The sequence below is a fragment of the Balaenoptera physalus genome (assembly GCF_965194825.1).
Source record: "Balaenoptera physalus genome assembly, chromosome: 14".
NCBI classification, from domain to species: Eukaryota; Metazoa; Chordata; class Mammalia; order Artiodactyla; family Balaenopteridae; genus Balaenoptera; species Balaenoptera physalus.
In genome coordinates, this window is record NC_138893.1 from 39,814,009 (window position 1) to 39,840,325 (window position 26,317).

Genomic DNA, 26,317 nt, shown 5'->3' on the forward strand with positions numbered 1-26,317 from the left:
CCCTGGTGTCAGGTGAAGACTGCAGAAATGTACAATTACAGGGCTGACTCATATAACCAGAGACACCATTCAGTTGCCACAAGCATTAAGTATTTCACGAATTTAGTTTCCTTTTTGTCCAAGTTCATGGCTTCCCTCTCCAGCTCCCAGAGTCCACCCTCCACCACCACCCCATAACCTCTGTGCAGTGCCACGCCCCAGGTCCCCAGGAGCAGAGCAGAATGCACAGAAGATGGGATTACAGCTGCCCGCTGTGGCTCCTTTGGACAAGGGTCTCCGTCAGAACGCTGGTGTAGGCTCCACAGTGGTTGCTATGGTCAGCATGCCTCCCCATCAACAGCAGAGGAAAAGGGAACCGAAGTTCCTTCACTACGCCCCCTGCCAAAATCCACATCAACTCTGGAAAAATGTTTCACCAACTCCCTGATTGGTAATTTATACACGAGAAAACAAAGTGCTTAAGGCCTAAGTTGCGGCAACTGCCCTTATGGAATCTGAGGGGCGGTGGGGGGCGGTGGGGATGAGGGAGGGAGGGCAGTCATCTACCACTCTCCAAATGGACAAACCCCATTCCTTGGGGGGGAGTGGGGGAGGGGTAACGCTTGCCAGCCTAGAGGTGGTTCACCTCCAGGCCACACCCAAGAGGGGCTGAGGCCGCTCGGAACCACTTCTAAGAATTGCATCTTCTCCCCAGACTCAAGAGAGAAAAAGCCTCTAAGAGATTTTAAAGATAATGTCCCTTCCCTGTGCCTCCAAAAAAAAAAAAAGAAAAAAGAAAAACAAACAAACAAAAAAAACCCATGTGGGCGAGTCCTGCCCAGCATTTCCAAAAGCAGAAAAATAAATTTCAAACCTAGACCCCCATTGGGAAATTCAGGGAGGCAGGAAAAGTGAAACAGACCGGCTTCCTTATTGTCCCCTCAAGGACTTGTAAACCAATCTTTGTGTATTGTTAAAATATTTTTTTACATGGCATTCATTTTTCTGGGAGAAACCTGCATGAGAACCCCAAGTCAACAACTTCTTTATGCCTATGACACTGTCCCTAATAATGAGCCAATTTAGAGTAAGCAAAACAGAACCAGCCACGGAAAGTTACTTTCAACTCCCTCAGGAGGGAACAGTAAAAGAGAGCAGAGAACTGGGCCCAGTTCCCGTTTTCTGGCCGCTAACTCAGCGTGTGACATTGGGCAATTCACTTAAGGCATCTCTGGACCCGTTTCCTTTTCTGAGAGCAGGTAGGGCCTAGCTGATCTAAGGTTACTTTCCAGCCCTGAAATCTCAGCATTATAAGAACATGCGTGATTATGAGCATCTGTTTTATTGTGGGGTTGAAGGAAGAAGCTTCCGGAAAATGTCAACCTTCTTTCTACGTGCCTCATTTATAATATAAGAATTCGTAAGACCTCTTCACAAATGATGACTCAAAGAAGTGGTTTTATGGAAATAAATTATTTTGTGATATATACACACACATATATATTTAATATTCATATAACAGAGGCAAAATTCACTAAATAATATATACTCAATTATAGCAAGCTACAAAATAAGGAGGCAGTTAGCCTGAAACTTGACACAATGTGTCTTAAGATTTTTCTACTTAAGAAAATTATTTTGCCATTTTTAGAAATTAAAAGTAACATAGAGGCAAAATATATTAATGGATAACATTTTGTGATACTTAAATGAAAAACACATGAATTGTTTTGTGCTTTGCATAATTCTGTCACGGATTCATTATAAAAATGTCTTCCATTAATTATTTCAAAAGTATGAAGTCCAACTCATGATATAAATATATAGAAGAGAATATTCTAATAAGGTGGAGCTATCTTCTCAAGAGGTTAATTTATAAATTCCACTTTCAGAGCCTACAAAATCCTAAGAAAGTGCATTAAAAATATATGTAGACACACACTTTATGTTGTTGTCTCTTAGTAGTACAAACAAATGTTTTCTGTATTAAACCCACATGCTTTCAAAGCCATGGATGTACAGATTAAATTTAAGCCTTTCCAAGTTCACTTGTACCCTACGTTTACAATCAATTAGCCCAGATGAAAATTTTCTGATGTCAGTCTAGATTGTTCCTTTCCAATAATTAGGATAAATTGGTGAGTGTTTTGCTTGGGCCGGTGGGGGGCGGTGCAGGGGGTAAGACTGGAAAGTCTCAAATCCAGGCTTTCCCTTTGGAGTTGCCTAATTCTCTGCTCTGCAACTCACCTCCCCTAAATGACTTTTTCAGGAAAGATTTGGGGTATTATAGTTTTTAAATTGCTTTAATACCATTTCCAGTCTTCCCCACACCATGGTGATTGTGCCCTATTAACTGGAATCCACACAGCTAGATTCTAACCCAATACTAGGAGAAAAGGGTGGTGGGAACATTTCCAGGTAGATACCAATCATTAAGGTCCAATAGCAGAAAACAAGTACCTTCTAGATATAAACCATATACAAGAATATGCCCCAAAAAACTATTTTTAAAGAAAGAAAAACTGATAAACAAGGCCCGTTATCAACAAAAGAGCATTTTACCTCCCCGCAATAAAGGAAGCAAATGCCTCTGCAAGGTCACTTACAACAATGTGTGCCGGCGACGGAGAACGGGCATCCTTGAGGGCTTGTCTGCTCTGGAGGGTCCCCGCCTGGACATCAAGCAGTGGCCATTTCATCTGAAGATACTGGAGGGAGCAAACAAAAAGAACACGGAAGATGAATTTAGAAAAGAAATGCAAAACAGCTACCATGACACGTGGATCAGAAACTGCAAAACTTAGAAGCGTGCAGATAACGACACCGAAAAAACTTGAAAGCATGCAAATGACAGCAACATCAATGACAAGAGAAAAATCATGCAACACCGACAGATTCTTCCTCAGAGTTCACGTTCAACAGGTACAAGCATAGAACATCAATATTATCAGCAATTAGTTTTATCTTTACATTCAAACTACAGGGTGGCCTCGGATAAAATGATGCCATTAATACTACTCATTTGGAGAAGAGCAGTGGGGAGGGAGGAGAGAGAAGAAGAGACAGGACACATCAGAAAGCAAATGGAGCCGCAGGCCAGAGGTGCCCTGGGAGACCATCTATTCCGAATCTGCTCTTTCAACAACCTTCATTTCTAAAATGCCATCATCCTTCACTTTCAAGAAAGCTGAGTATATACGTGCAGCTGTCCTTTACTAGAAGCTACCTGAGTAAGGTGAGGATGGAATTCCTCATCCAACCCCAAAGCTTATAAAAGAAAAATATTTCTTTGTTAAGAGATGCACAGACAGGGCACGATGCAATTTCTACACTCATCTCAAAAGACCAAAGAAATTCTTAACACACAGGTTTACCACAGACAGAAAAATAAAGGTATATGCCAAATGGGTCCTTCTCTACCCTTCTCCAAGGTAGAAAATGAACACGTGGCACAAGAGCAAGAGAGCTACTTCTGTCCAAAGTGATACCTCAGCTTTCAGAGAACAATCAATTGACCCAGCTGCTCATCATGCAGATCGGGGGAACTGAGGGAAGGCGGCCTGTCCGGTCACAGAGATGTTTAGCACATGTATAAGCAACTCCCAGATCTTGACTTTTGTTGGTGACATTACACCAGTTTCATTTCACAACCAAACAAAACTTAGACACGATGCTAAGATTTTAACAAGGACATCAACACTAGCCTTTGTACCTCCAAAGGCCAATTGATGAAGGCGCCATCTTGATCTTTCCAGCGGCTAGTTTTATTACTAATTCTACAGAAAAGTTACTTGAGGAACACGGATTAAAGCTCGCCTCATGCACAGCCTTCTTGTGAAGCATCATGGAAAGACAAAGATGTGTTCCTTCAGAGAACCTAGGCACACGTGAGGGGGCCAACTCACCACAGGTAAGTCAAGACAGAATGTGGTAAAGCTCTGACAGAGACTCAGGGAACGTGCCCAGGGAAGGCCTGGAGAGAAGGTGGCATTTCTGAGAAAAGAGACTGAGAAAGGCTGCACAGAGTAGGTCTTGTCAAGTCAGAAGGATTCAGACAGAAAGAAAAAGGATGGCAAAGAGCAGTCCAGAAAGAAAGAAGGGTTTGCTCCACCCCCAAATGAAATGAAGAGCTAAAACCATCCACAAGCTTTCTTTCCCATGGGTTCCTCCAAGACACAACTGTTCCGGCAAATTAAAACCAAACTCGGTGATACCTAAAGCTGGAAGACCTGACCCACGAGGAGCTACCTGCCAAACTGCACGGTAACAACCTAGATCTAGACGGGGTTGGAGCAACTTCTGCCACTTCAGAACTTTTACCTAGAAGCCTCCTGTGGTGAGGAAACCTGGTTACGAGTTCTGGTAACTCACCAGAAGACCTTCCAGTTTCTCATCTCTAAACTGAAGGAGTTGTCCTAGCTGTGAAGGGGATGGGTGAGGGGCACCAAGGGACTTGTAGGATTCTGGGAGCCCAGACAGGAAATGTCAGCAGGTGCCCCCCGGTGACCCTTTTAATCAAACCATTTCCGAATATTTGTCCGGAAGCAACATCATCCCAAATTAAGAGCCACTGAAGTAAATGTTTCCATGGTCTCCCTCAGCCCCATAACCCGAGCCAGCGGGCTATGGGAGTCTAGTCTGCCCTGTCTCACCCTTACTTCTTCCCATTCTCCCTCACCACGTAAATATATGGGCCTCATTGGTCAAAACCACTCAACAGGGTCATTTCCTTGAGGCCAACCAAAATGGACTTCCCGCCAACACTCACCTCTTCATCACATGAAAACCTGTGAAGAAACATGCCAAGCTGAGTCGCCACACACCTACACCCCCCTCTGCCCTCAGTGGTGAGGGTTCGATTCATGGACAAGTTTTCGTCTTTGGCCATCTGCAAAACTGATTTGATTGTCTCCAAATACCAGCTCCCCAGAATGAGGAGATTTAGGCTTTGTTGAAGGTGACAGGCCTGCCCTGAGGACCCCACCCAAAAATGATCATACCCATGATGCAATATTCACGTGGAGACTTATAATTCTTACTTTACATAAAAGCTTCATTGTGTGCCATAGCCAATCTCCGCAGGCTACCTGCACCACATATTTTTATGAGCCTACATTTCAGCGCTCCGAGCCTACAATACACATAATTTTCAATTATGTTAGGGCAGCCCAGGATCACTGCCTATATAACATTACTGGTTGGAGGAAATGAGACTCGGCCCTGCTGCCCAGAGAGAGCTAACCAAATCCAGATGGCGGGGAAGACGGCCCCCGCCCCGCCGACTCGCAGCGACTCCGCAGTGACAGCCTCAAACCTCTCTGTCCCACTGCAACTCGATCCCACAGAACCGCTGGGTCCCCGCAAATCTGTGCCGGTCCCTTGGGCCTTGACTGGCACTCAAGCTGACGAGGTTCCTTTTGGGGAAAGAAGTATTAGGCCAGGATTTTTTAAAGGAAGTTATTAACCTCCTGCAAAAGTGATGGGTTTCCCAGGTTCCTTCATCTTCTACAATTGGTCCTTATTAATAGGGAAAATAAATAAATAAAGGGAAGAAGAAGGAAATTAGGTACTATTATAGCCCAGAGGAAAATCTTTTCCTTCCTGGAGACATTTAGCAGCAGGAAATTCTCTTCTGTTGGGTCCTAAAGGAAGACCTGAAGGAGGGGGCATCTCGGATTTATGAAAGGGCTGGATCGCCACGCCACATTTTCCCAACAGTTCAATTTCAGTTTTATATCTTTTTGGGGAAGCGAAAAAAAAAGTTCCCACCATCCCACTATAAAAGCAACACCGGGCTCCAGGCTCCCTTCCTTTTAGGCTGCTCAACGTAGAAATTATGAATTGCCTACAAAAACATTAAACTTTTCAACAAACTGCAATCAAATGGGGCTGTGGGAATTCCTGCACTGAAAACTGTTGAAATGGAGCCTACTCAACTTTCATTTGTAAAAATAAATAAATAAGTAAATAGGGTCATCTTGGCTTAGCATTTCATCCTTTGTTTCATAATAATGTTCTGCTCAAGGACCACTAGGGTTCCCCCCACCCCAGTCATATTTTATGACATATCTCAGGAAGCTTAAGTTAAGCTTTGGACCTGTGGGCAAAGTCTTCAATATATACACCACCAACGGCCTGAGAGGAATCAAGGTGGTTTAAAGGCCTGTTGAATTGTCAGCAAAAAAGAAGAAGGTATGTAGCTCTAATTTCTCCTATGCCACCTTCCCCAATAAAAAAGGAAAAGGAAAGGCAAATGGGGAGGGTCTTCCAAGTCAGAAGCCCCCTCCAAGATCTATGTTCCTGGTGATCGGCAGGTTCTCAAGGGGGCCTGACAGGACCTGCTCCCCCCAAAGGCATCCCCACCTCCATGAGTCCCATTTCCGTGACAAGGCTGGCGAGGAGGGGCTGCTGGGAGGTCTTCGTACAAATGTATTATCTAAACACACAGGACAACAACGATGATGCTAATGAAGTTGCCGGGAAACCCCACATCCTTGATACGACACCAAGGCAGCTTCCCGGTACCTGCTTTCATTCACTCCCTTCCACAGACGGCCGGGCACATGGAGACCACCCCCTTATTTGTTCAGAGCAGGGTTGGCAAACTTTTTCTGTAAAGAGCCTGATAGTAAATAATCTTAAGCTTTGTAGCCCACACAATCTCTGTCCCAACTACTCAACTCTGCTGTTCTAACACAAAAGCCACCACAGGCAATACACGTATGCATTCTGTCATGGCTGTGTTCCAAAAACTTTATTTACAGATGCTGATATGTGAACATCCTATGATTTTCCTGGGTCAGGAAATATGTATTCCCCTCTTGATTTTTTTAACCATTTAAAAATAATGAAAACCGTTCTCAGCTCACAGGCTGTACAAAAACTGGCGGCAGGCGGGACAGCTTTGACCCGTGGGCCACAATTTGCCATCCCTGGCTTAGGGACTGAATGTGTAGATACCTGAGTCATGTCAGACAGAACTCATTCCTTCACTGGGTCTTAAATTCGGACAGCCACACACCATCACATAGAAAAGCATGTTCACTGGCCCAAAAGCAACCTTTTGGATGGAATTGTCATTGGCAGACTCAAGTTTGAGGGCAAAAGCTTGGAAAAGAATCTGAGCTCTCTGGCCGTGACTCCCAGTCACAAGGTCCAACCACTAGACCACAATCTCAACGGAAATAGCCATCCCTTCTTCCAAAATGGAAGTTTGAAAATCCCTGAGCAATTCTGACTGGAAAAGGTTCGCGTGTCCAAAAGTTCTCGTGTCCACTTCCCGGGAGACACTAGCAATGCATCACATGTCAGGGAGTCACCACAGAAGAGCATCAGGCAGTGGGCTTCCCTGGTGGTGCAATGGTTAAAAATCCGCCTGCCAATGCAGGGGACACGGGTTCAATCCCTGGTCTGGGAAGATCCCACATGCCACAGAGCAACTAAGCCTGTGCGCCACAACTACTGAGCCTGCGTTCTAGAGCCCACGAGCCACAACTACTGAAGCCCGCGTGCCTGGAGCCCGTGCTCCGCAACAAGAGAAGCCACCGCAATGAGAAGTCCACGCACCGCAACGAAGAGTAGCCCCCGCTCGCCGCAACTCGAGGAAGCCCGCGCGCGGCAGCGAAAACCCAACGCACCCAAAAATAAAAATAAATAAAATCAATAAATTTATTTTTAAAAAAAGAAGAGCATCAGGCAGAAATTCCGCAGGTCAGGGGTGACGTGCCCCAGATGCTTTGGGATTAACTTTCTAGGTTCAGAAGCTCCTCTCTTGCAGAACTCCTTCACACATCACATCGCTGGAATTAAGCCCACATTGTGCCAACCCTGTTTGCCACCAACAGATGGCATTAGCCCCCGGCTTGGGCAAAATGCAGGGTTCAGGGTGGGAAAAGGGGCACCGTGGGGCCTGAACAGACTGTTCAATGGAGATGAAACCAGTCTCTCTGGAAAACAGCCCCATAGAAAGCCTATCACCCAGAAAAGAGCTGATTTTTAAACTTTGAAGGCCTTGCTCCCCTTCCCAGCCTGATATGCATTCTTTACGTAAATACAAAAACGCCTACAACAAAACATCCTCTTCAGTCCAAGCTATTTCTCAGTAGGGGTGCTTTTTCCTAGGAAAATCCATTTTACAAGAATTCAAATTAATTGGAAACCATCCTCATGGTAGATCTGGACCGCAAGGGCTTCCTAACTCACTAGTGCCAGAAAGCTGTACAAGTTGTGTTTCTTATAAAATGGAAAGTAAATACTCTGCCTAAACACCCCACACTGAAAGTACTGCCAGCCACGGCCTATCACGTCCAAATTCATTCATCCTTCCTCCCTTGCAGTGTAACTTGCTCCCACCTTCCCCCCGGCAGGCTCATCATGGACCGGGCCAACTCTACTACAAAACTTTACTCTGGAAGGGGTAAAACCATGCTTAAGTTCACATCACTGAACTTTACAAAAGAAAAGGCTACCAGAAGCCCCTCATCCTAAGATCTTGGAAAATAGGAAAACTTAGTGAGACAACAGGAAGCCAAATATTAACACTGACGGCACACACACACTTCTTCCGGACCTCATATTATGAGGCTCAACCCTAATACACATCTACACACGTAGGTCTGTTAAAGAACATCCTTGGCTGTCACTTTCTAAACCTTTTTCATTTCTCAGAACTGGAAGATGGAAAATCCAGCCCATCTTCTATCAATAAATAATTTGCCCTGGAGATCAGGGACCCCCAATTTACCCAGCATGGTTGAAATATAAGAAGCTGTGATTAATTTAATACTCTAAAACATATAGGTATCAACCGGTTTCCAAAAGTTAGCAGTGATCACATATACCAAATAGCAGAAACTCTGTGAAACCATTTCAGAAGGCTCCAGAATCCTGCAGGATCATCAGGGGCCACAATTATAAAACCGCTTTGATCAATTTTCCTGCAGATGCAGAGGGTATAGGAGATTAGGCTGCTTTGTCCTAGGTTAAAACATAGTCCAGTAATTTCTTCTTTTGAAAATCCACTGAGAACCTAAGATAGAGGTTCTGTTTAAAGAGGCATTATTTGCCTATGAAGCATGACTGCACAGAAAAAGAAAATTCAGGAACATGTGGTTTCTGCTGCTTGGGATTTAGCATAAGTGAGTATATACTCTAGTTACTTAGGAAAAGAAAACCAAAGACCTCAGAAGACTGAACTTGGAGAAGGAAAAAGCTACAGAAAAAGTTCAGTAAGATGTTAAGATTGATTCTCTCTTCTCTCTCTCTCTCTCTCTCTCCCTCCCTCCCTCCCTCAATGAAACCAACATAATAGGAACTTTGAAACGTTCCCCTTAAAGTCACTACCCCATTTCTCAACATAAAAAGAATACGGGAAAAGGGCAAAAGGGCAGGGAGGGAAGGGGCAAGCAAGGCATCTGTGCAAAACAACAATTTAATAGCTTTTTTATCCTCTCTCTCTATGGGTTGGTTGTTATAAGATTTTTTTTTAATTGAAGTATAGTTGATTTACAATGTTGTGTTAGTTTCTGGTGTATGGCAAAGTGATTCTGTTATATGTGTGTGTGTGTATATATATATATTCTTTTTCAGATTTTTTTCCATTATAGGTTATTACAAGATATTGAATATAGTTCCCTGTGCCATATAGTAGGTCCTTGTTGTTTATTTGTTTTATACATAGTAATGCATATCTGTTAATCCCAAACTCCTAATTTATCCCTCGCCCTCCTTTCCCCTTTGATAACCATAAGTTTGTTTTCTATGTCTGTGAGTCTGTTTCTGTTTTGTAAATAAATTCATTCGTATCATTTTTTTAGAGTCCACACATAAGTGATATCATGTGCTATTTGTCTTTCTCTGTCTGACTCACTTCACTTAGTATGATCATCTCTAGGTTTATAAGATTTTTAAATGAAATCCTTACAGTTAATCTTTTTGCTCTTAATCATAACAACTAAAGACTAAAGGGTCCTAATTAGCATCACTTCACATTCAGAGAGTATTTACAGTTCATAACCACATCCACAACAAGCCTACGAAGTAAACAGTCAGGAAGGTACAACCAACATTTGACAAGGAGGGCACTAGGGCCAGCACAGCAGCCCCAGCCTGCCTGAGGTCCTCGGGTCAGCTGGCAGCCTCGCGGTGCACAGGGCTCCAGGTCACCAGCGTGTTTCGACCTCATCCTAACGTAATTTACAACTCCCCTCCACCTTCCTTGGGTTTCTTATCAACTAACTGTGAGACATCCTCATCTGAACTCTAAGCAGGGATCAGTGTCTCAAAGGGCACGGCTCAGGGAACGCCTCACAGTGTCCCCAAAGGGATCCTTTTCCATCATCTACCATCTCCCTTCTCCCCCCCCACAGGTCACTGGGCAAACATTCAACTATTTTCCTCCAAGGCCACCAGAAAATTATTTCTACCAGAGCTCCTGAGAACAGGAAGGTAGTTAAGGGAGAAACAAAGCAAAACAAGCAAATAACAAACAAAGAAACAAACAAAATCCAATAACCAAAACTTGGGACTCACTGTTTTCTTTACCTCGCCAACTATTCAACACCCAGGTCCCTGAGATATTTTTGCATTCGCCAGGTCAGTGGTTTTGCAGGAAGGTTATGGGATAGCAGCTCATGGAAGCACAAGCTGTAAAGTTTGTCACTGGGCCCTTCCTCTCAAACCCGGATGGGCCCCCTTAGACTGGGGCAAGGCCTCCTTTCCACTCTCCAGAAAAAATCAATCTGAAAATTATGACTGTGTGCTCCTGGGAGTAGCACACTGGGAGAAAAGAGTCTGGAAACCTACTTTCCAGGCCCAGCTCTGCTGCTAGCTGGGTAATCACTTCGATTTCACTTCTTCACTGGGCAACCTCTTCCCCACTCTGGGCCTAAGTCCACAGTAGGAAATTGGGAACATGACCTCAAAAACCCCCTCTGCTCTAACACATGAATTCCTGCAGCATTTACAAAGCATATGCTCTGTGTCCAGTGTGGACTACGTATTCTGAGGCCTAGAAAAGTCATCTAAGACCCAGCCAATAAGACAGTAAGCTAATGAGTGGTACAAGGACTAACACAAGAAAGATAAGACAAACATCATGAAAAAAGATTTAGTTCCTGACCGTGACATGGTCCCAGGCTCCCAAACCACACTGGTTTGTTTAGAGGGAGACTTTTCTCCTGACCCACTGTACACCTGCTTAGTCAAACTATCTGGGAGGGGGCCCAGGGGTCTGTATTTTCTTTTTCCCAACTTGCCAGGCGACTCTGATGGTCAGGCATTAGAGTAAGTGATCAGTGCTGGGGCAGCATCAATACAGAGCACCTTGAGGATATGCAGATAACACCTTCCTTTCTTAAAGGCTCTTTCAAACCTCTAAATTGACTGCCACATCCTTTTTTAAGTGGTCAATGCAGATAATCTCCAAACCCATTTTAAAAGAGGAGAAAGTGAGGCAGACAGAAATTAAGTGACTTAGCCATGCAGTTACTAGGGATTCTGAACCAGAATGTAGAGTTTTGGTATTTTCAGGCCAGAATTGAGTGCAATGGGCAATGGGTGTCCCCCAGGAGAGGGCAGAGAAGATGCACAGGAAATTAAGTGACTTAGCCACCACCCCTACACAGACAGCCAGCAGGAAACCAGCCTCAGAGACAGGGTGTCCCCCTGTCCTGACCAAAAGCCCCCCCCCAACTCGCCATCTCGCACTCTTCAGGCAGCTTCAAAATTGAGTTCCCCACAGAAAGGCTGTGGATTCCAAGAAATGTCAGCCCTGCTGTAAGCACCCAAGTCTCTGAGCCATGTCTAGTGGATGTGAAGCCACTAGAAGAAAGGAGAGGAGGAGCCCTGGTATCCCTTGTCTTGCTCAAGCAGGTCGCCTGGTCCTCAGCCTCCAGGCAAGGCAGCCCCAGCTCGTTCCCCACGGCCCCCCAGACGGTGGCTGACACAACCCAACTTTAGGCAGAGAAACATTTACAATCTTCTCATTTTCAAGTCAAACTTGCGGTCACCACATTTTTTCTTACTACTTCTTATAAAAAGGCCCAGTCCAGTTAATTGGAATGTTTACCAATGTTACCACCTGCTCTCCTACAAGCATGCTGAGGTGGATGCACGCACCTCAAGACCAGGAGAAGAGGCTGGAACCCGTGGAGCGGCTCAGGGTCCAAGTGTGGGCATCAAGGGAGCTCAGAATATGGAGCACGCTGAGATAAGGGCACACCAAGTCTCAGCTGATGGATGGATAAACAAAATGTGGTGTAGCCATGCAATGGAATATTACTTGGCAATAAAAACGAATGAACGAATGAATACTGACTCATGCTCCAATGTGGATGACCCTTGAAAATATGCTAACTTAAAGAAGGCAGACAAAAAAGGTCACATATGGTATGATTCCTTCCATATGAAATATCCAGAATAGGCAAACCCATAGGGACAGAGAGTAAATTAGTGATTGGCGGGCAGTAGAGGGATGGAGGATTAGGGGGTGACCACTAGTGGGTACAGAGTTTCTTTTTGGGGTGATGAGAATGTCCTGGAAATAGTGATGATGCTTGCACAGCCTTATGAATATACTAAAACCCCACGGAATTGTATACTTTAAATGAGTAAGTTTTACGGTATGTGAATTAGATCTGTTTTTTAAATGAATTACAAAAAAAAAAAGTCACTTGATGGTTTTCACACTCATTTCAGAGACAAGTGGGGTAGGAGAGAACAGACACGTAATACACAGACCCCACCCATAATGCCTAAGGAGGAACCGAAAAACAGGTGAACCTATTCTTTTTTTAAAAAAAAAAGCAAACCCTCCAAAGTTTCTTGGGAAACAAACAATTTCCAAATGTGATTTTGGCTGGCGTTGGATCTTGGGGAAGGAATGTTACCATGGCAGGTGAACAAGACTTCGTGAGAAACATAAAGAGCATGGAATACCCTGGGTGAGAAGTGCCGGTGAAGATCATGGGACTGATGAAGAGGAGTGTGTGCTAACTGCTTCAAGGCTCGTGGCTAAAAACAAATAGAGCAGAGCAGATGAGTCAACAGAACCACAGGGAGTTCAGAGACCTGAACGCTACAGTCCATCCTCCACTGTCCTGCGACCTCGGGCAGGTCAGGGTGGCTCTGCACCTCAGTTTCTCCATCCAAAAAATGGGCATGGAATTGCTTGTCTAAAATCTCCTGACCGACCTCTTCACCATCCTTCCAAACTCAAAGGATAAATGGTGTAAATGAAGTAAGGGAAAAGAATTACATAAGATTCCAGAGACTTAAGATTTGCTATTTTTTCCTCCAACTCACCGAGGATTTAAAAGCCAGAAGTTACGGGTCTACCAGGTACACGGTTAGAGACGTAGCCAATCAGATGACCTTTGAGAGAGAGGTACGAAGCCAGAGAGTAACAGGGTCCTGATGACCCGGAAGGGTTATTTTAAATGTATGCATGATCCGATCTCAGCAGATATTAAAATCAAGAACGTTAAAAAATTCCTTCCTTTCTCCACGGCCGGGAGCTCTCGAGACTTGGATTTTTCTGATATGGGGCCTCCTCCCTATTCTGTATTTCTTCCCCCCATTCCATGACAACGAGAGACAGCAGCAGTCTTGGCAACCAACAAGCAACCAATGAACGTGCTTTAGTCAAGTTCACGTAGGAACCAAATGCAAGACAGACCTCAGCTCCGGTCCTCAAACTCCAACTGAAACCGTGAAGCAGGCTGCGTTTCTTTTTTATTTTTTTTTCCCCCCTCTTGTCACATCTGAAAGAGGTCAGTGGCTCCAGCAAGGTCTCCCTGTCTGAATTTTTATTGTCCGATTCTAGCTGTGACAAGCATGTGGAGACGCTTCGTAATGTGACACCCAGGAAGCCGAAAGGTCAAGCAGCGGTGCTGGTTAATTTTGCTTGGGGAGGAACAAACCCCCGAGCCAGGGGGAAGATTTAGTGAGGCTGACCTTCTGGAGGCCCCCCGACCCCCCTGCACACAAGTCTTGCTGCCTCAGCCAGAAGCGGCCTGCCACTCAAGTATCATCTTGCTGTAACAAATTACTCCTAACCCAGGATTATGGCACTTTCCAAATCCCTCCTAGAGAGCAAGGAAATAAACATTCTCTCCCAGGACTCAGCCCCAGTTGTTTCTCCTGTTGGTAATCCTTGCCTCTATTTGCTGCTCCTACAAGCCCTCGTCTGGGAGGTCTTCGAGACCATTCCGGCCCACTCTCCTTTCAGACATGGGCTGAATGTCTCAATTGTCCATTAAGCACAGTAAAAGATGAAGGCAGGCTTTCTGTCCGGAGGAGCCTCACACAATAGTTGCCTTTGCCCACACCCTTCTCGTCCGCCAGCGGGACTCCACTGGCCGAATCCCAGTCACTCAAGGAGGTCCACACCCCACATTCCTTCCTCACGTTCCAGAGGGACGAGTGAGGACAGGTCGCCATCAAGCCGCTCTGCTCCAACTTCACAGCATTGCAGAGAAAGAAGCAGGGCTGCCCCCATGGGAGAGCATACCACTGGGGGGTAGGATCAATGCGGGGGGGAGGGGGGGGGAGAAAGATCTAGAAAGAAGAGGCAAGACAGCAGGCTGCAGGCAGGAGGAACTGCCTCTGACCCCAGCCTGTGGTTTCCTCTAATAAACTACCAGGAGATATTTCGAGCACAATCACCTCATTTGGGGAAGGAAATACAGTTCTGTCCACTTCCAAAGACTCCTGTGAGATACTGGGATACTCCGGGCACTTGGGACAGAGAGGGCTCTTTTGTGTTTTTAATTGTACACAGCGAGAGAGACCAGAATATGCCAGGAAGCAAAGGGCAGAACAATGGATGTTACAATCAAAGTGGGTGATTTGAAGAGATAGGGATCTCGGGGTTGTTTTACAGAGACTTTCTCCCTGGAGACAGAGATCGGTTGACTGCGTACTCTCTGACACACTACGGGCTGGGAGAGAAACTTTCCAAAATAACCCAAAGGCACTGAAGAGACAGAAATACTCCCATCAAAAATCCAGACAACAGCAGAGAAAGACAAATAAAATATCATATCACTTCTATGTGGAATCTTAAAAAAATGATACAAATGAACTTATTTACAAAACAGAAACAAACCCACAGACTTGAAAACAAACTTAGGGTTACCAAAGGGGAAAGGTGGAGGGAGGGATAAATTAGGAGTTTGGGATTAACATATACATATACATACTACTATATATAAAATAGATCATCAACAAGGACCTACTGTATAGTACAGGGAACTCTACTCAATAATCTGTAATAACCTATTTGGGAAAAGAATCTGAAAAAGAATGGATGTACGTATATGCGTAACTGAATCACTTTGCTGTACACCTGAAACTAACACAACATTGTAAATCAACTATACTCTAGTATAAAATAAAAATTAAATTTAAAAATATCCAGACAACAAGTCAAATTCCTGTTTCAAAAAAAAAAAAAAAAAGAATGCCAGGTAAAGAAACGGAGTTAGGTGACACAACTCATTCTGAATTGAGCGCCACATTCACCCTCCCATGTGTAAGCCCAAGCTCACCACCTCCCCTTGCTCAACAGGGCCACTGTGCCTCCCTAAACCAACTTGTTCTCTGCTTTTGTGGTTTTAGGCTTTAAAAGAACTTGGCTGGGGAAGGAGCAGTAACGATCTAAGCTAACCACTTAGCTCATTAGTATGTCATCTGGACAGGCAAAATCAATTCCAACAGCATCAAGTTTGGTTATTCCCTCCCCCAAAGGTCTGCACTATTAATAGCAAGAAAGTTTCCCAGGCTTCAGTTTATTTGCAATCCCAACCAGCCCTGACCACGGAATCTGGCCATCTCCACATCGAGAGCTCCCAGAAATCTGAGAGAAGGAACTTCAGGTCTCGGTCTTTTGACAGCAGCAAAGATGCAGGAGGCAGGTTGAACTTAAAGATTTCAGGTCAAAGAGGGCTTGATCCCCAGAAAGGGCTGGGTACCTCTACCCATCTAACCAGCTCCTGTTCTCTCTCTTCCAGCCTGAGCTAACCCTGCGAACAGAGGTCACCACCTTATCTCCCCACTGTGGAGTCAGCTGACAGAAGCTTCTAGAAGAAGCAGCTTGGTTCAAAATAAACTTAAGGGCTTCCCTGGTGGCACAGTGGTTAAGAATCCGCCTGCTAATGCAGGCGACACGGGTTCGAGCCCTGGTCCAGGAAGATCCCACAAGCCACGGAGCAACTAAGCCCATGCGCCACAACTACTGAGCCTGCACTCTAGAGCACGCGAGTCACAACTACTGAGCCCGCGTGCTACAACTACTGAAGCCCATGTGCCTAGAGCCCGTGCTCCACAACAAAGACTAGCCCCCGCCCCCGGCAACTAGAGAGAGCCCATGTGTAGCAAGGAAGACCCAACGCAGCCAAAATAATTAATTAATTAACTAACTAAAAATAAAATTAAATTAAAAATAAATAAATAAACTTAAAACCTCACTAATTCAGACCAGTAGAATGTTAAGAGCACAGGCCCAGGAGCTGGAATGCCTGGGTTCAAATCCAGGATCTGCGGCTTAGTACTTCTAGGGCCTTGGACAAATGGCTTCACCTGTCTACGCCTCCTGACCCTTGCCTGCAAAGGGAAGATAATAACAGTACCTCCCTCTTAGGATGGGTATGAGTGATTAGTCGTGTACCACTACAGCTACACCCACTTGATGTATGAGATAGAAGGCAAATGGGGTTCATGCTCATGAAGCACGCAGTCTCACTGCAGGGAGTAAAGAAGGAGAAAAGAGAAGCGTGCACTTTGTGTAATAAATGCAGGAAGTCAACAGACAGAGAGGCTGGTCGAGTTGGGTGCCGGATGAACAGACCAGCTGATAATGGCACGCCATTACCGTCCACACGCAGTAATGGGAAAGTAAGAAATGGTTCATTCGAGTATTTAAAGCATATCCCTCTTCCTGTCTTTATGTACCCTGGCGAAGGGCTTTGCCTTGAGCATTCAACCCCAGCTGTCTAAATTTCCCCATGCCCCAAGGAGGGGAAGCCAAGTTCATGAGGTCCCGCTCAGTCTCTGTTCAAGTACAGGTGACTAACCAGTGGTCCCATCTGAAAGGACTTCTGGAGTCCGCCCAACTCCCTCTGCAGGCACGGGGCGGGAGAGGAGGGCACACAGCGAATCACACGCTGCCACAAATGGAGAGGAAACCACTAATCTAGCAAATTCTCCTGAATGACAGTTCACACTACGCCTTGAATGCCCAAGTGCCCCGGGAGCCTTGTTCTTGCCTCCCCGAAGTCCCCTTGCTCCCCTTCCTTTGGACCACTCAGCCCCCACTGGGTTAATCGAATCTACTACTGTGAGGACCTAAAGCAGCAAAACAGGGGTCATGGGGCCTGCACGCGCTCAGACCAAGTTCCCAGATCACATGCAGAGGCAGCTCAGACCGGGGTTCAAACCCCAGCTCCGTAACTCTGATCACTCACCGAAGTATGTATTGAGTGCCTAATACGTGCCAAGTGCTGACACTCAAAGAAATCGAGTTCTTTAAGAGAAGATACCAAAGCAAACCATCTAAAAGTAGGGGGAGCTTGGGCAAATGATTTCACCTCTCTGAGCGTTCGTTTTCTCATCTGTAAAATGGGAATATACACACAAAAGCCATCTCCGAGTTCTCGTAAGGATCAAATGCTTGGCACGGTGCCTGCCATATGGTGCCTGCTTAGTAAATGCTATTATATTATTAGCTAGCTGTGATATTGTTATTAACATAATCAGTATCAGCGGAATAAAACGCCTGGAGCTACTGCACAATTCTAAACCATCCAAAAAAGTTAATCCCCAGGTATCATCTCATGCTTAAAGGGAAAGGAACACTTAGCCTGAAGTAAAGCAAAGTGACTAAAAACATCCCTAGTGAACCAGCCTCGCCTCTCCAGATTACTCCCGCCCCATGCACCAATACATTCATTCCGAGCCTTCTGGTCAAGTGGAATTTTCCTCTGTTACTGTGCCTGGTCTCCTTCGTGTCTGGTCTCCAACTAGGTACACCAAAGCTCAGCTGCAGGCCTCGTGTTCTAAGCCACTGCATCTCTTCCCTCCAACTGGCCCTCAAACTTAAAGAGATTTCTTAAATGTCTGCAACCCTAACAGAACTCTGATTCTTCCCTTTCATGCTCTGCAAACAGCAGACACACAAGGCACAAGTTGGCCCACAGAACAGGGGGCTGCAATGCACTAGGTCAGACTCAGCAGCAGCTGCTCCAGGGCTACCAAGAAACCACACGAACTCATCATCCAAGAGAGGTTTTACAGCGTGCCTACGAAAGAAAAATGGCAAAGGAAAAAAAAAAATCTCGGGAGAAAAAAAAAAAAAACCCTACAGCTTTTCTTCCTGGCCATGTCTTGATTTTTTTTCTCCTCTTTCTTCAGAGATGTCAGTAAGATTTAAAACCTCACCTGTTAAAAACATTGCCTAAAGAAGGGACAGACAGTGGGGAAAGGGAAATTCGAAGACCTCCCTGGTGCCCCTGGCTCACCACCGTCAGGCAGAAAAACAAGAATCAGCCACTGGCACCCTGGTTCAGTCCAAAGACCAGTGTGGGTTTCCTCCTGCACTGACCATGTACTCCGAGAATGGGCAGAGCAAACGTCCAGGCTGTAAACAAGCCAAGTGAGAGACGAAAATGCCCAGAACAAACACAGGTGGGTTGTCAAGTTTTAGGTGCAGTTTATAAAGAGTGGGAAGTCGGACCAATTCTAGTGCTGGAATCCCAGACCACCACCCAGTTCCTTAGAGACTTCAGGCAGGGCACCTCAGTTTCTTTGTCTATATAATGGGAGCTACAACAGCTCTTTCAAATCAGAGATGCTGCCAAATCAAGACTCCAGGTAGTGGAACCCAGCACATGGTAAGTGCTCAAGAAATAAATGCCAGCTCCATGACCACCCTTATTAAGTTGACATTTGTCACATTTGGGGATTTTGGTAATCACGTCAGGAATGCTTTCTTCGTTGTTGTTATTATCCAACACTACAGTTTGTCATCAGAAATTTATTTTCTAGGAGGTAGAAATAAAAAGGGAAGCTGTGTGGTCGGAAAAATGAAAAGACAACAATAAGCAGTAGAAGTCCTCTAATATTTGTGTTCTTCCTATAGGAAATGCCCTCTGCTAAGTCCTTTACCCATTTTTCAGATAAGTTTTCAGGAAACTGAGCTGGGAGAACGTAGGCAACCAGCCCAAGGTCACAGGATTTGGAAGTGAAGGTTATGAGGGCAGAAAACACGTGTGTCTCTCTGTGCCCCTGTGTCAAGTGTGAACGGTCTCTTTAAGCCTCATTTAACATTCGACAAATATTTATTGATACAGGAGCCGGGCATTATACTGGATGTTAGAGACAGAAGAGAAAGATCTGCAGGGCCTAAGAGTCAGGTGACCTGGGTGTCAAGTCCCAGCTCTCACCCAGCTTGCCATGTGACAGTGAGCAGAGATTTCAGCTCCCCCGACCCCCAGTTACTGTAAAATAATTTCCCCTCATCCACCTCCCTCACAGGGTGGATGCAAAGATTCCCCTAAACCGTGATGGAGCTGCTTGGCAGCTTCTAGCAGAGCTTCAGGATTCAATCAAGATTGGTTCCCTTCCTTCTATCCCCACAACCCTGCCCGTCTCCCCAAACAAGCCCTGGTTAGTGTATCTATAAACTAAAGATAATAGTAAGGTATCTGAAAAGCACTTAGACTGTAAAATAGAATATCAGATATTATAAACACACAAGTTATTATTATTAGAGGAATGCACCAGCCTCTGCATCCAGTTGCCTCACTGCCACTGGGAACTCGCTACTGGTACGGTCTCAGCAAAGCACCCTCCTATCAGGTAAAGCCAACCCAGTATCCAGCCCTGGAGGGGAAAGGGGGAGGGAAGAGGGAGGGGATTGTGGGGAGAGGGCAAGAGGGAGCTCTGAGCTGTACAGGATGCTCGTACTTCCAGGCAGGAAAGAGGAGCACAAAGCACTAGTACCAGACTGGATCCACACGCGGCGAGGGGGTAAAGGTAGGGGGCGGCAGTTCTGCCGGCTTCCATGAGGACACCCGCTGCCTTCTTTTCAGCTGGTTCCCCATCAGCATGGCAGCCGCTACATCTCTCTCTCAAGGCCTGTATCAATCAAAAAAGCATGCCAGGCCCCTACAGTAGGCCAGGCACGTTCTGGGTGACCGGGACCCTCAGGTGAGTGGTAAGGTGGCATCGCTGCCCCCCAACCTCACTCATTATCTTCAGGGCCAGAAGATTCAAACGAACACGATACACATAACTAACTTCTATAAAGCTCACCTACGGCCACAGCACTTCCCAATATTTTAGGAGGCATCCATCCACTCACCACCTATTACTCCTGCTTTTAAAGAAGGGCAAAGGTGACATTTCAGCCTGTCGCTAGCTAGCTCGAAGGTTACAACAAAGAAACCAACAGAGCGCTTCTGGGTTGTCAAGTCTTTAACATAACGTCAACCTGCCTCCCCCCGACGCTGTCCACAGAGATCCACAGGGAAACTAGCAGACAAATAAGGCAGGGGTTTACTTTTCGTTAAGGGGCAGGTGTCAAGCCTGGCTGAAACCCACATGAAAAAATGCTGGCTGTCCGTGTGACCACGTGCACACCTGAAAAATCAATATATCCGAAACACTCGTCTATTTACCACTTTGAAAAAGAAAAATCAACCACCTTTGGTAATGCTTTTTCTCCAAGTAGCAGGATTACAGACCATTCTTTCTTGTTGCTTTATGTTTTCTAACACATCATTTTACTCCTAAAGAAAAAACTTTATAAAGAAAATATATTTTCCAGTAAACTAGCAGATAGCCGTAACTTATGTAGGACATAAAAGGTGAAAGGGACCACCATGTTTGGTAACATTTAAACTGGTTATGTTTGCTGGGGTTGAGCCACTGCACACTTCCCCAAATGGACTCAAGGGCCTCTAAAACCACCAGTGGGCCCATCCAATAAACCAGAGACACAATCAGACATGGCTTCCCCTGGACCCTCCTGAGGACTTCTTCAAAGGTGCTTTGGTCACAGAGAGAACCCCATTCTGGGTTTCACGTGCTCTGTCCCACTGGCCCCAGAAACCCACTCTCCCTCCTGTGTCGCATCTGGACGCGGCCCAGATTTCCACCATCACACCCATAATAACTTTACTCCACTTCCTCGTTCTCATGGCTGCCTTCCCAAGGTCACGTCCTGCTCACCTCTCTCTCCAGCTCCTAGCACCGCAGCTGGCGAATGCTAGGTGCTCAGGAAGTGTACACTGAAAGAAACAGACGCCTGGCTGTCCACCCCAGCAAGGCTCTCACAAAGGACTCGGGATAAAGCCTGCAGGGATGGCTGAGTCTCTGGCCACCCACCTTCCACCCATTCTCAATACCAACACATTGAGGACCTCGAGAAGACGCTCATCCCAGCCTTCTCAAAGCCTAAAGTACAGAAGGAATGCAGCAGAGAATAACAGGGCAACATATCCTAGAGAGGGAATTTAATCTCCTCCCACATCTTGAGAGAGGCTAATCTTTATTGAGCACCTGCTATGTGCCAGGCACTGGTCAAACGCTTTCCATAGGTCATGGAATCTTCACAACCACTAATGTAATGATGTAAATGTATTTGTTTCCTCAGCAGTGATGGGAGACGGACTTGGGGTGGGATGAATTAAATTACTCAATGCCTCTTACAGACCAGCAGTTCCTCCATCACGCAGCACTGGGCCTGCTCCATAATTATGTGCTGATGGCTCCAATGCCACCTTACTCAGCTCTCTCCAGCCCTCTTTGCAAAAATTCTGGTTTGTAAAGAAGATGCATTTTCAAAGACTAAAGGTCTACACTGAACCTCTCTGGACCTCAATTTTCTCATTTGTAAAATGAACATAAACATACTATGTTTGCAAAGCTGCTGTGAAAAGTAAATGAGACACAATTAATAGGACCAGCAAGGGATTTAATAAAAATTTGGTTCCTCTTGTCGTTTTTCTGAAAAATAAGGTGACCAGGACAGGAATGCTTGGCTCCTCCAATAACTAGATGCTTTCTTAGGAGATTCTGCAAGGTGCATGCCCACCAAGCAGGAGGGCGCTGGGTGGAAGGGAGAAAATCCCCAGTAACCAGAGAGGGTGTCTCTAGGTGGCCAGCCCTCCCCTCGGCTCAAATGCAAAGGGTCATATCCACCCCCATCCCCACCGCTCCCTCCCTCCCAGCCAGGCTCGGACCAAGAGCAGCAAGGTTCCCCCAAGAATTCCCATTTAACGGTGTCTCCGACGCTAAAGTACAAGTGGCAAAGGAAACAGTGTGGGCAGCTGAAAAGCGCACCTAAGGAGGGACCAGAAAGAAGGATGCTTAGTTCTCCATCGCTGGTCAACTTCTCCGTTTCCTCAGGGGTAAGATGGGACACCGCCCGCTTCCTTCCACCCACTGCATGGGTCCTTCATTCAAGCAGCCGTGCCCAGCTCATGGAGAAAATCATTCAGAAAACTCTCGGGTCCTGCCCCAGATGTTACTCCGAATCCCTCATAGTTTAGGAAAGTCTTATAAACTAAATCCACGGTTCCTACAAGAAATTGTTCAGCTATAGAAAACATGTACCAATTTTTGGCTTCACTGCAAACTAGGATATGAGTATTACTGGCTGTTTCGTGTTAAGAGGAGACTAAGAGTCGAAGGTAATATGCTGGGGGTGAGGCTGCTGCTGGTACAAAATCTTCAGCCCTGCTAGCCGGGGGCTCTTTGCAAACTGGAGATAAGCCTCAAGAAGTGGTCAGTCCTCCGGGTTTCTGAGCCTCGGGGCAAAGAGACACCATCTAGTTTACAGAACACCAAGCAGCAGAGGCTGCCGGGGGCTCACACGGTGCTCCTGTCTCGGAGGATGTCAGGATCTGGGGACAGAAGGGCTATTTATTAATGACTAGCTAAGGTTTTTTTTTTTCTTTTGGCGGGGGGTACCAATCATTCTGCTGATAAGCAGAAGGTAAACCAAATCTCTCATTTCCAAAAGGACTGGCCCAAGGATTTTCTTTCCTCCCCCCCTCCCCAGCCCCCTCCCAGTCCCATCTCCCCCACCAACCCGGGCAGCTGATAAATTCAATTCCAGCCTAAGAAAGAAAGGGGAAAGAGTCAGAGAGCTCCCCTTGGGCCGCTGTGCTCTGCCCTGAGCTGCGGGGTACCTGCCTTAGCATGCCAAAATGTTATGAAGAAATGAAATGCTGATACACACATACTTGAGGCCAACATAAATCAATCTGGAACATTCTACCCCAGCAAAAGATCGTTCTCAGTCCAGACTCTCTTGACACAAGTACCTCTGGGTCCCCAGGAAGCAGATTCCTTAGCATTAATACCACTGAATCAAGAGAAATTGAAATTAAAAACACAATACACGGAGCATAGGCAAGGAGAACCGATGGCAAACCCCCGCCTCACCCCAGACCTCACAGGCATGGAAGCCCTGGTCATGCCCGGGCTGAGAGCCCCCTGCTCTGCACCCACTGTGCACCCGTGTTTCTCCACCTGCCCTGGCCACAGTCGCAGACAGACGATGCATGACTGAGTGCGATCCCTCACACTTTTCTTCAGTTTTGCTGGGCAGAAAAAGACAGCAGAAGGAACGGGCTTGGCTCAGGCAAGACGGGCTTGGCTCAGGCAAGACGCGCTGCCCATTCTGGTTCAGACTAATAATAAATGATAATACTTTGTGCTTCTCTGGTGCCTTTCATCTGAGCATTTCAAAGTGCTCTGCAAACATTAACTAATTACTCCTCCAGAATCCTGCAGAGATGGCACAGGAAAGGAACTGACGTAGCCTGGACTCACAAAGACTTCAGGATTTCTAAGGTCCAAAAAATTCCCAACTCGCCCCAGGACGAGTGTGCCCCGATGATGGCAGAGGGGAGGTGGCAGAGGGGTAACGGGCAGAAGCCGCCCTGCAGCTTTCTCCCTAGCTCTAATCCACACTTCCTCAAGCGATGCGAAGGTTACTAGCCACAGCCGTCTTTGATAATAACAGGGGTGACCATATACTGCAACAGCCAAGCCAGGGCCCTTGTAAGAGTAAGACGGGGCTTCAAGTAGAAAGGTCCAAGGCCAAACAAGAGTCTCTGACCCTTGTGTGAAATCTTCTCTTTTCAGGATCCAGGCTTAGCACAGGGCTTCCCGAATTCACGTACCAACATAATCAACAAACAGAGCTCCAAGTGCCCAGCTTCCATACTTCCATTCTAGAAGCATCACTGGGTCTTGAAACTACTAGACAGGCTTAATCTGGCTCCAGCGGGAGTGATACTCAAAATAGGTAACTACAAGCAGGCCCTTCCCCAGGACCCACCACAGTCCTGAAGTCCCCTCCCTACGCCCTTTCCAGTTCCTGGATCATGAAGATTTGGGAGGGGAACGCAGAGCATGGCCTATCTCAGGATTTTGACCTCCAGTGTTTCAGCCGGATGCTCACCAGAAACTAACATGTTTCCTAACCAACCAGCCCCACTACTCAGAGGCCAGCCTCCTCCAGAGGCTACGCCCTAAGTTCGTGCACCCCTGTTCTCACATGCCAACTTCACTATTTTCTGCATCCAGATCAAGTTCCAGCAACACGCTCATAGGGTACAGAGACAGGGGACTATATAGAAAGCCTCAGTCAGCACTTACTGGTTCTCACCAATCAGTTGAAACTGTTGAAAAATGTGAATTGCAGATGAGCATTATTTGTAAGAAAAATGTTTTGCTATCTTCTTAAAGTAACCCCAAAAGAAGCAAAGCAAATATTCTTTAGAGAAGATCCTTAAGGAAGCTGCAGAAATGGTTAGCCAGGCAAGGTGCTTGTACATAAATGACAAGGCTTCTAAAGGACCTGGGTACAGCAAGTTAATCTGTCCTCTGCTAGCTCATTACTCAATGCCCACTAAACCCTTTCATCACAGAGAGAAAAAGAAATTTCAGTTTGCGGTCCCAACCAAATTACCGGTAATTCAGAAGTCCCGGGTATCCTCCTTCCTAAAATGCCTCTGCTTTCGGAACCCTGTCTTCCCACTAATTCAGACCATCATAGCTGCACACTGCTGTACCCACAGCCCCCAGAACGGCACCTGGCCTGCTGCAGGCACTCAGCAGATATTGCAGACTTCATGAATAAAGTAAGAAAACAACTGCGATCGTTCTCACACCAATCTGTCCTCTCCATTCTATGAATGGAGCAGTCAGTTCCCCGATCCAAATTCACCAAGGACCATCCCACCCCCTACAGCAGCGTTTCTCAATCCTGCACCCTGGAGTCACTTGAATATCCTTCAAACATACCGATGTCTGGCTCCCATCCCCCGAGACATTCTGACCTAATTGGAATGGAGCATGACCTGGGCATTAGGATTTTAAAAGTTTCCCAGGTGATTCTGCCGTGCAGCAAAGTTTGAGAACCACTGCCAAGAAGCCTCATACTCAAGGCGTGAAAGCAGCAGCAACTGCTAAGAGGTGGGAGAAATGCAGACTTTCAGGACCCGTCCCAGGCCTACAATACCAGAATCTGCATTTTAAGCAGCACCCCAGAGGATTCATGTGCCCATGAGAATCTGAGGTCTCTCTAGCACATGGCATCCCAAGTCCTTCACGGTAAAATCCCACACAACCTTTCTAGCCTCAGAACCATCCACCACAGCCAGATCTCTTAACTGCCCTTTGACACGGCATTGCAGCCACCCTGCCCTTCTGAGAACTCCATGACTCCGTGCCTTTGCTCATGTGGTTTCCTCCCCCTGGAATCTTCTAATCTCTATGTCAGAAAATTACTGCTCAAATGTCACGGCTTAAGCATGCAGATACCAAATGTTTTCCAGTCTACCGGAACCATCCCCCAACCCCACCCCCATGCCCTTAACCAGGGCAATGACGTGGACTCTGGAGGCAGATACACCTGGATTCAGAGGCTCCTTCCACTGAAGACTAACTCAGTGACCTTGGCCAGGTGCTCAAACCTCTCTGAACTCCAGCTGTCTTGCCTGTAAAATGGGGACCACACCACCTATCTCCTTAACTGCTTGAGGACTCACTGAGATGACATATGTAAATACTTAGAGGCGGACCTGGTGAATGATTAGCATAAGTGACTCAGAATGCAGATAACTCAAGTCTCGTCCTCCTAAGACAGTGGTTCCTAGACTTTGGAATCACTTAGGGATCTTTACAATTACTGATGCCTGGCTCTTCCCGCAGAGTGGGACCTGGGCACTGACATTTTTATAAAAGATCTCCGGTTGACTCAGATGTGCAGCACACTTGGGGAACCACTGTCCTAATACCTGATGGGTAGGACACATCCATGGGT

The 26,317-nt window shown here is 46.2% G+C and overlaps 1 protein-coding gene across 47 annotated transcripts in view; it reads right to left on the minus strand.

Moving 5' to 3' along the window:
- TCF7L2 (transcription factor 7 like 2) overlaps positions 1-26,317 on the minus strand; it is a 196,217-nt gene that overhangs the window by 117,743 nt on the left and 52,157 nt on the right. For all 47 annotated transcript variants that reach the window (XM_082423302.1, XM_082423322.1, XM_082423291.1 and 44 more), the window contains one exon: positions 2,586-2,687. In XM_082423302.1, the coding sequence (XP_082279428.1) occupies positions 2,586-2,687 (102 nt within the window). The remainder of the gene's footprint in view (positions 1-2,585; positions 2,688-26,317) is intronic.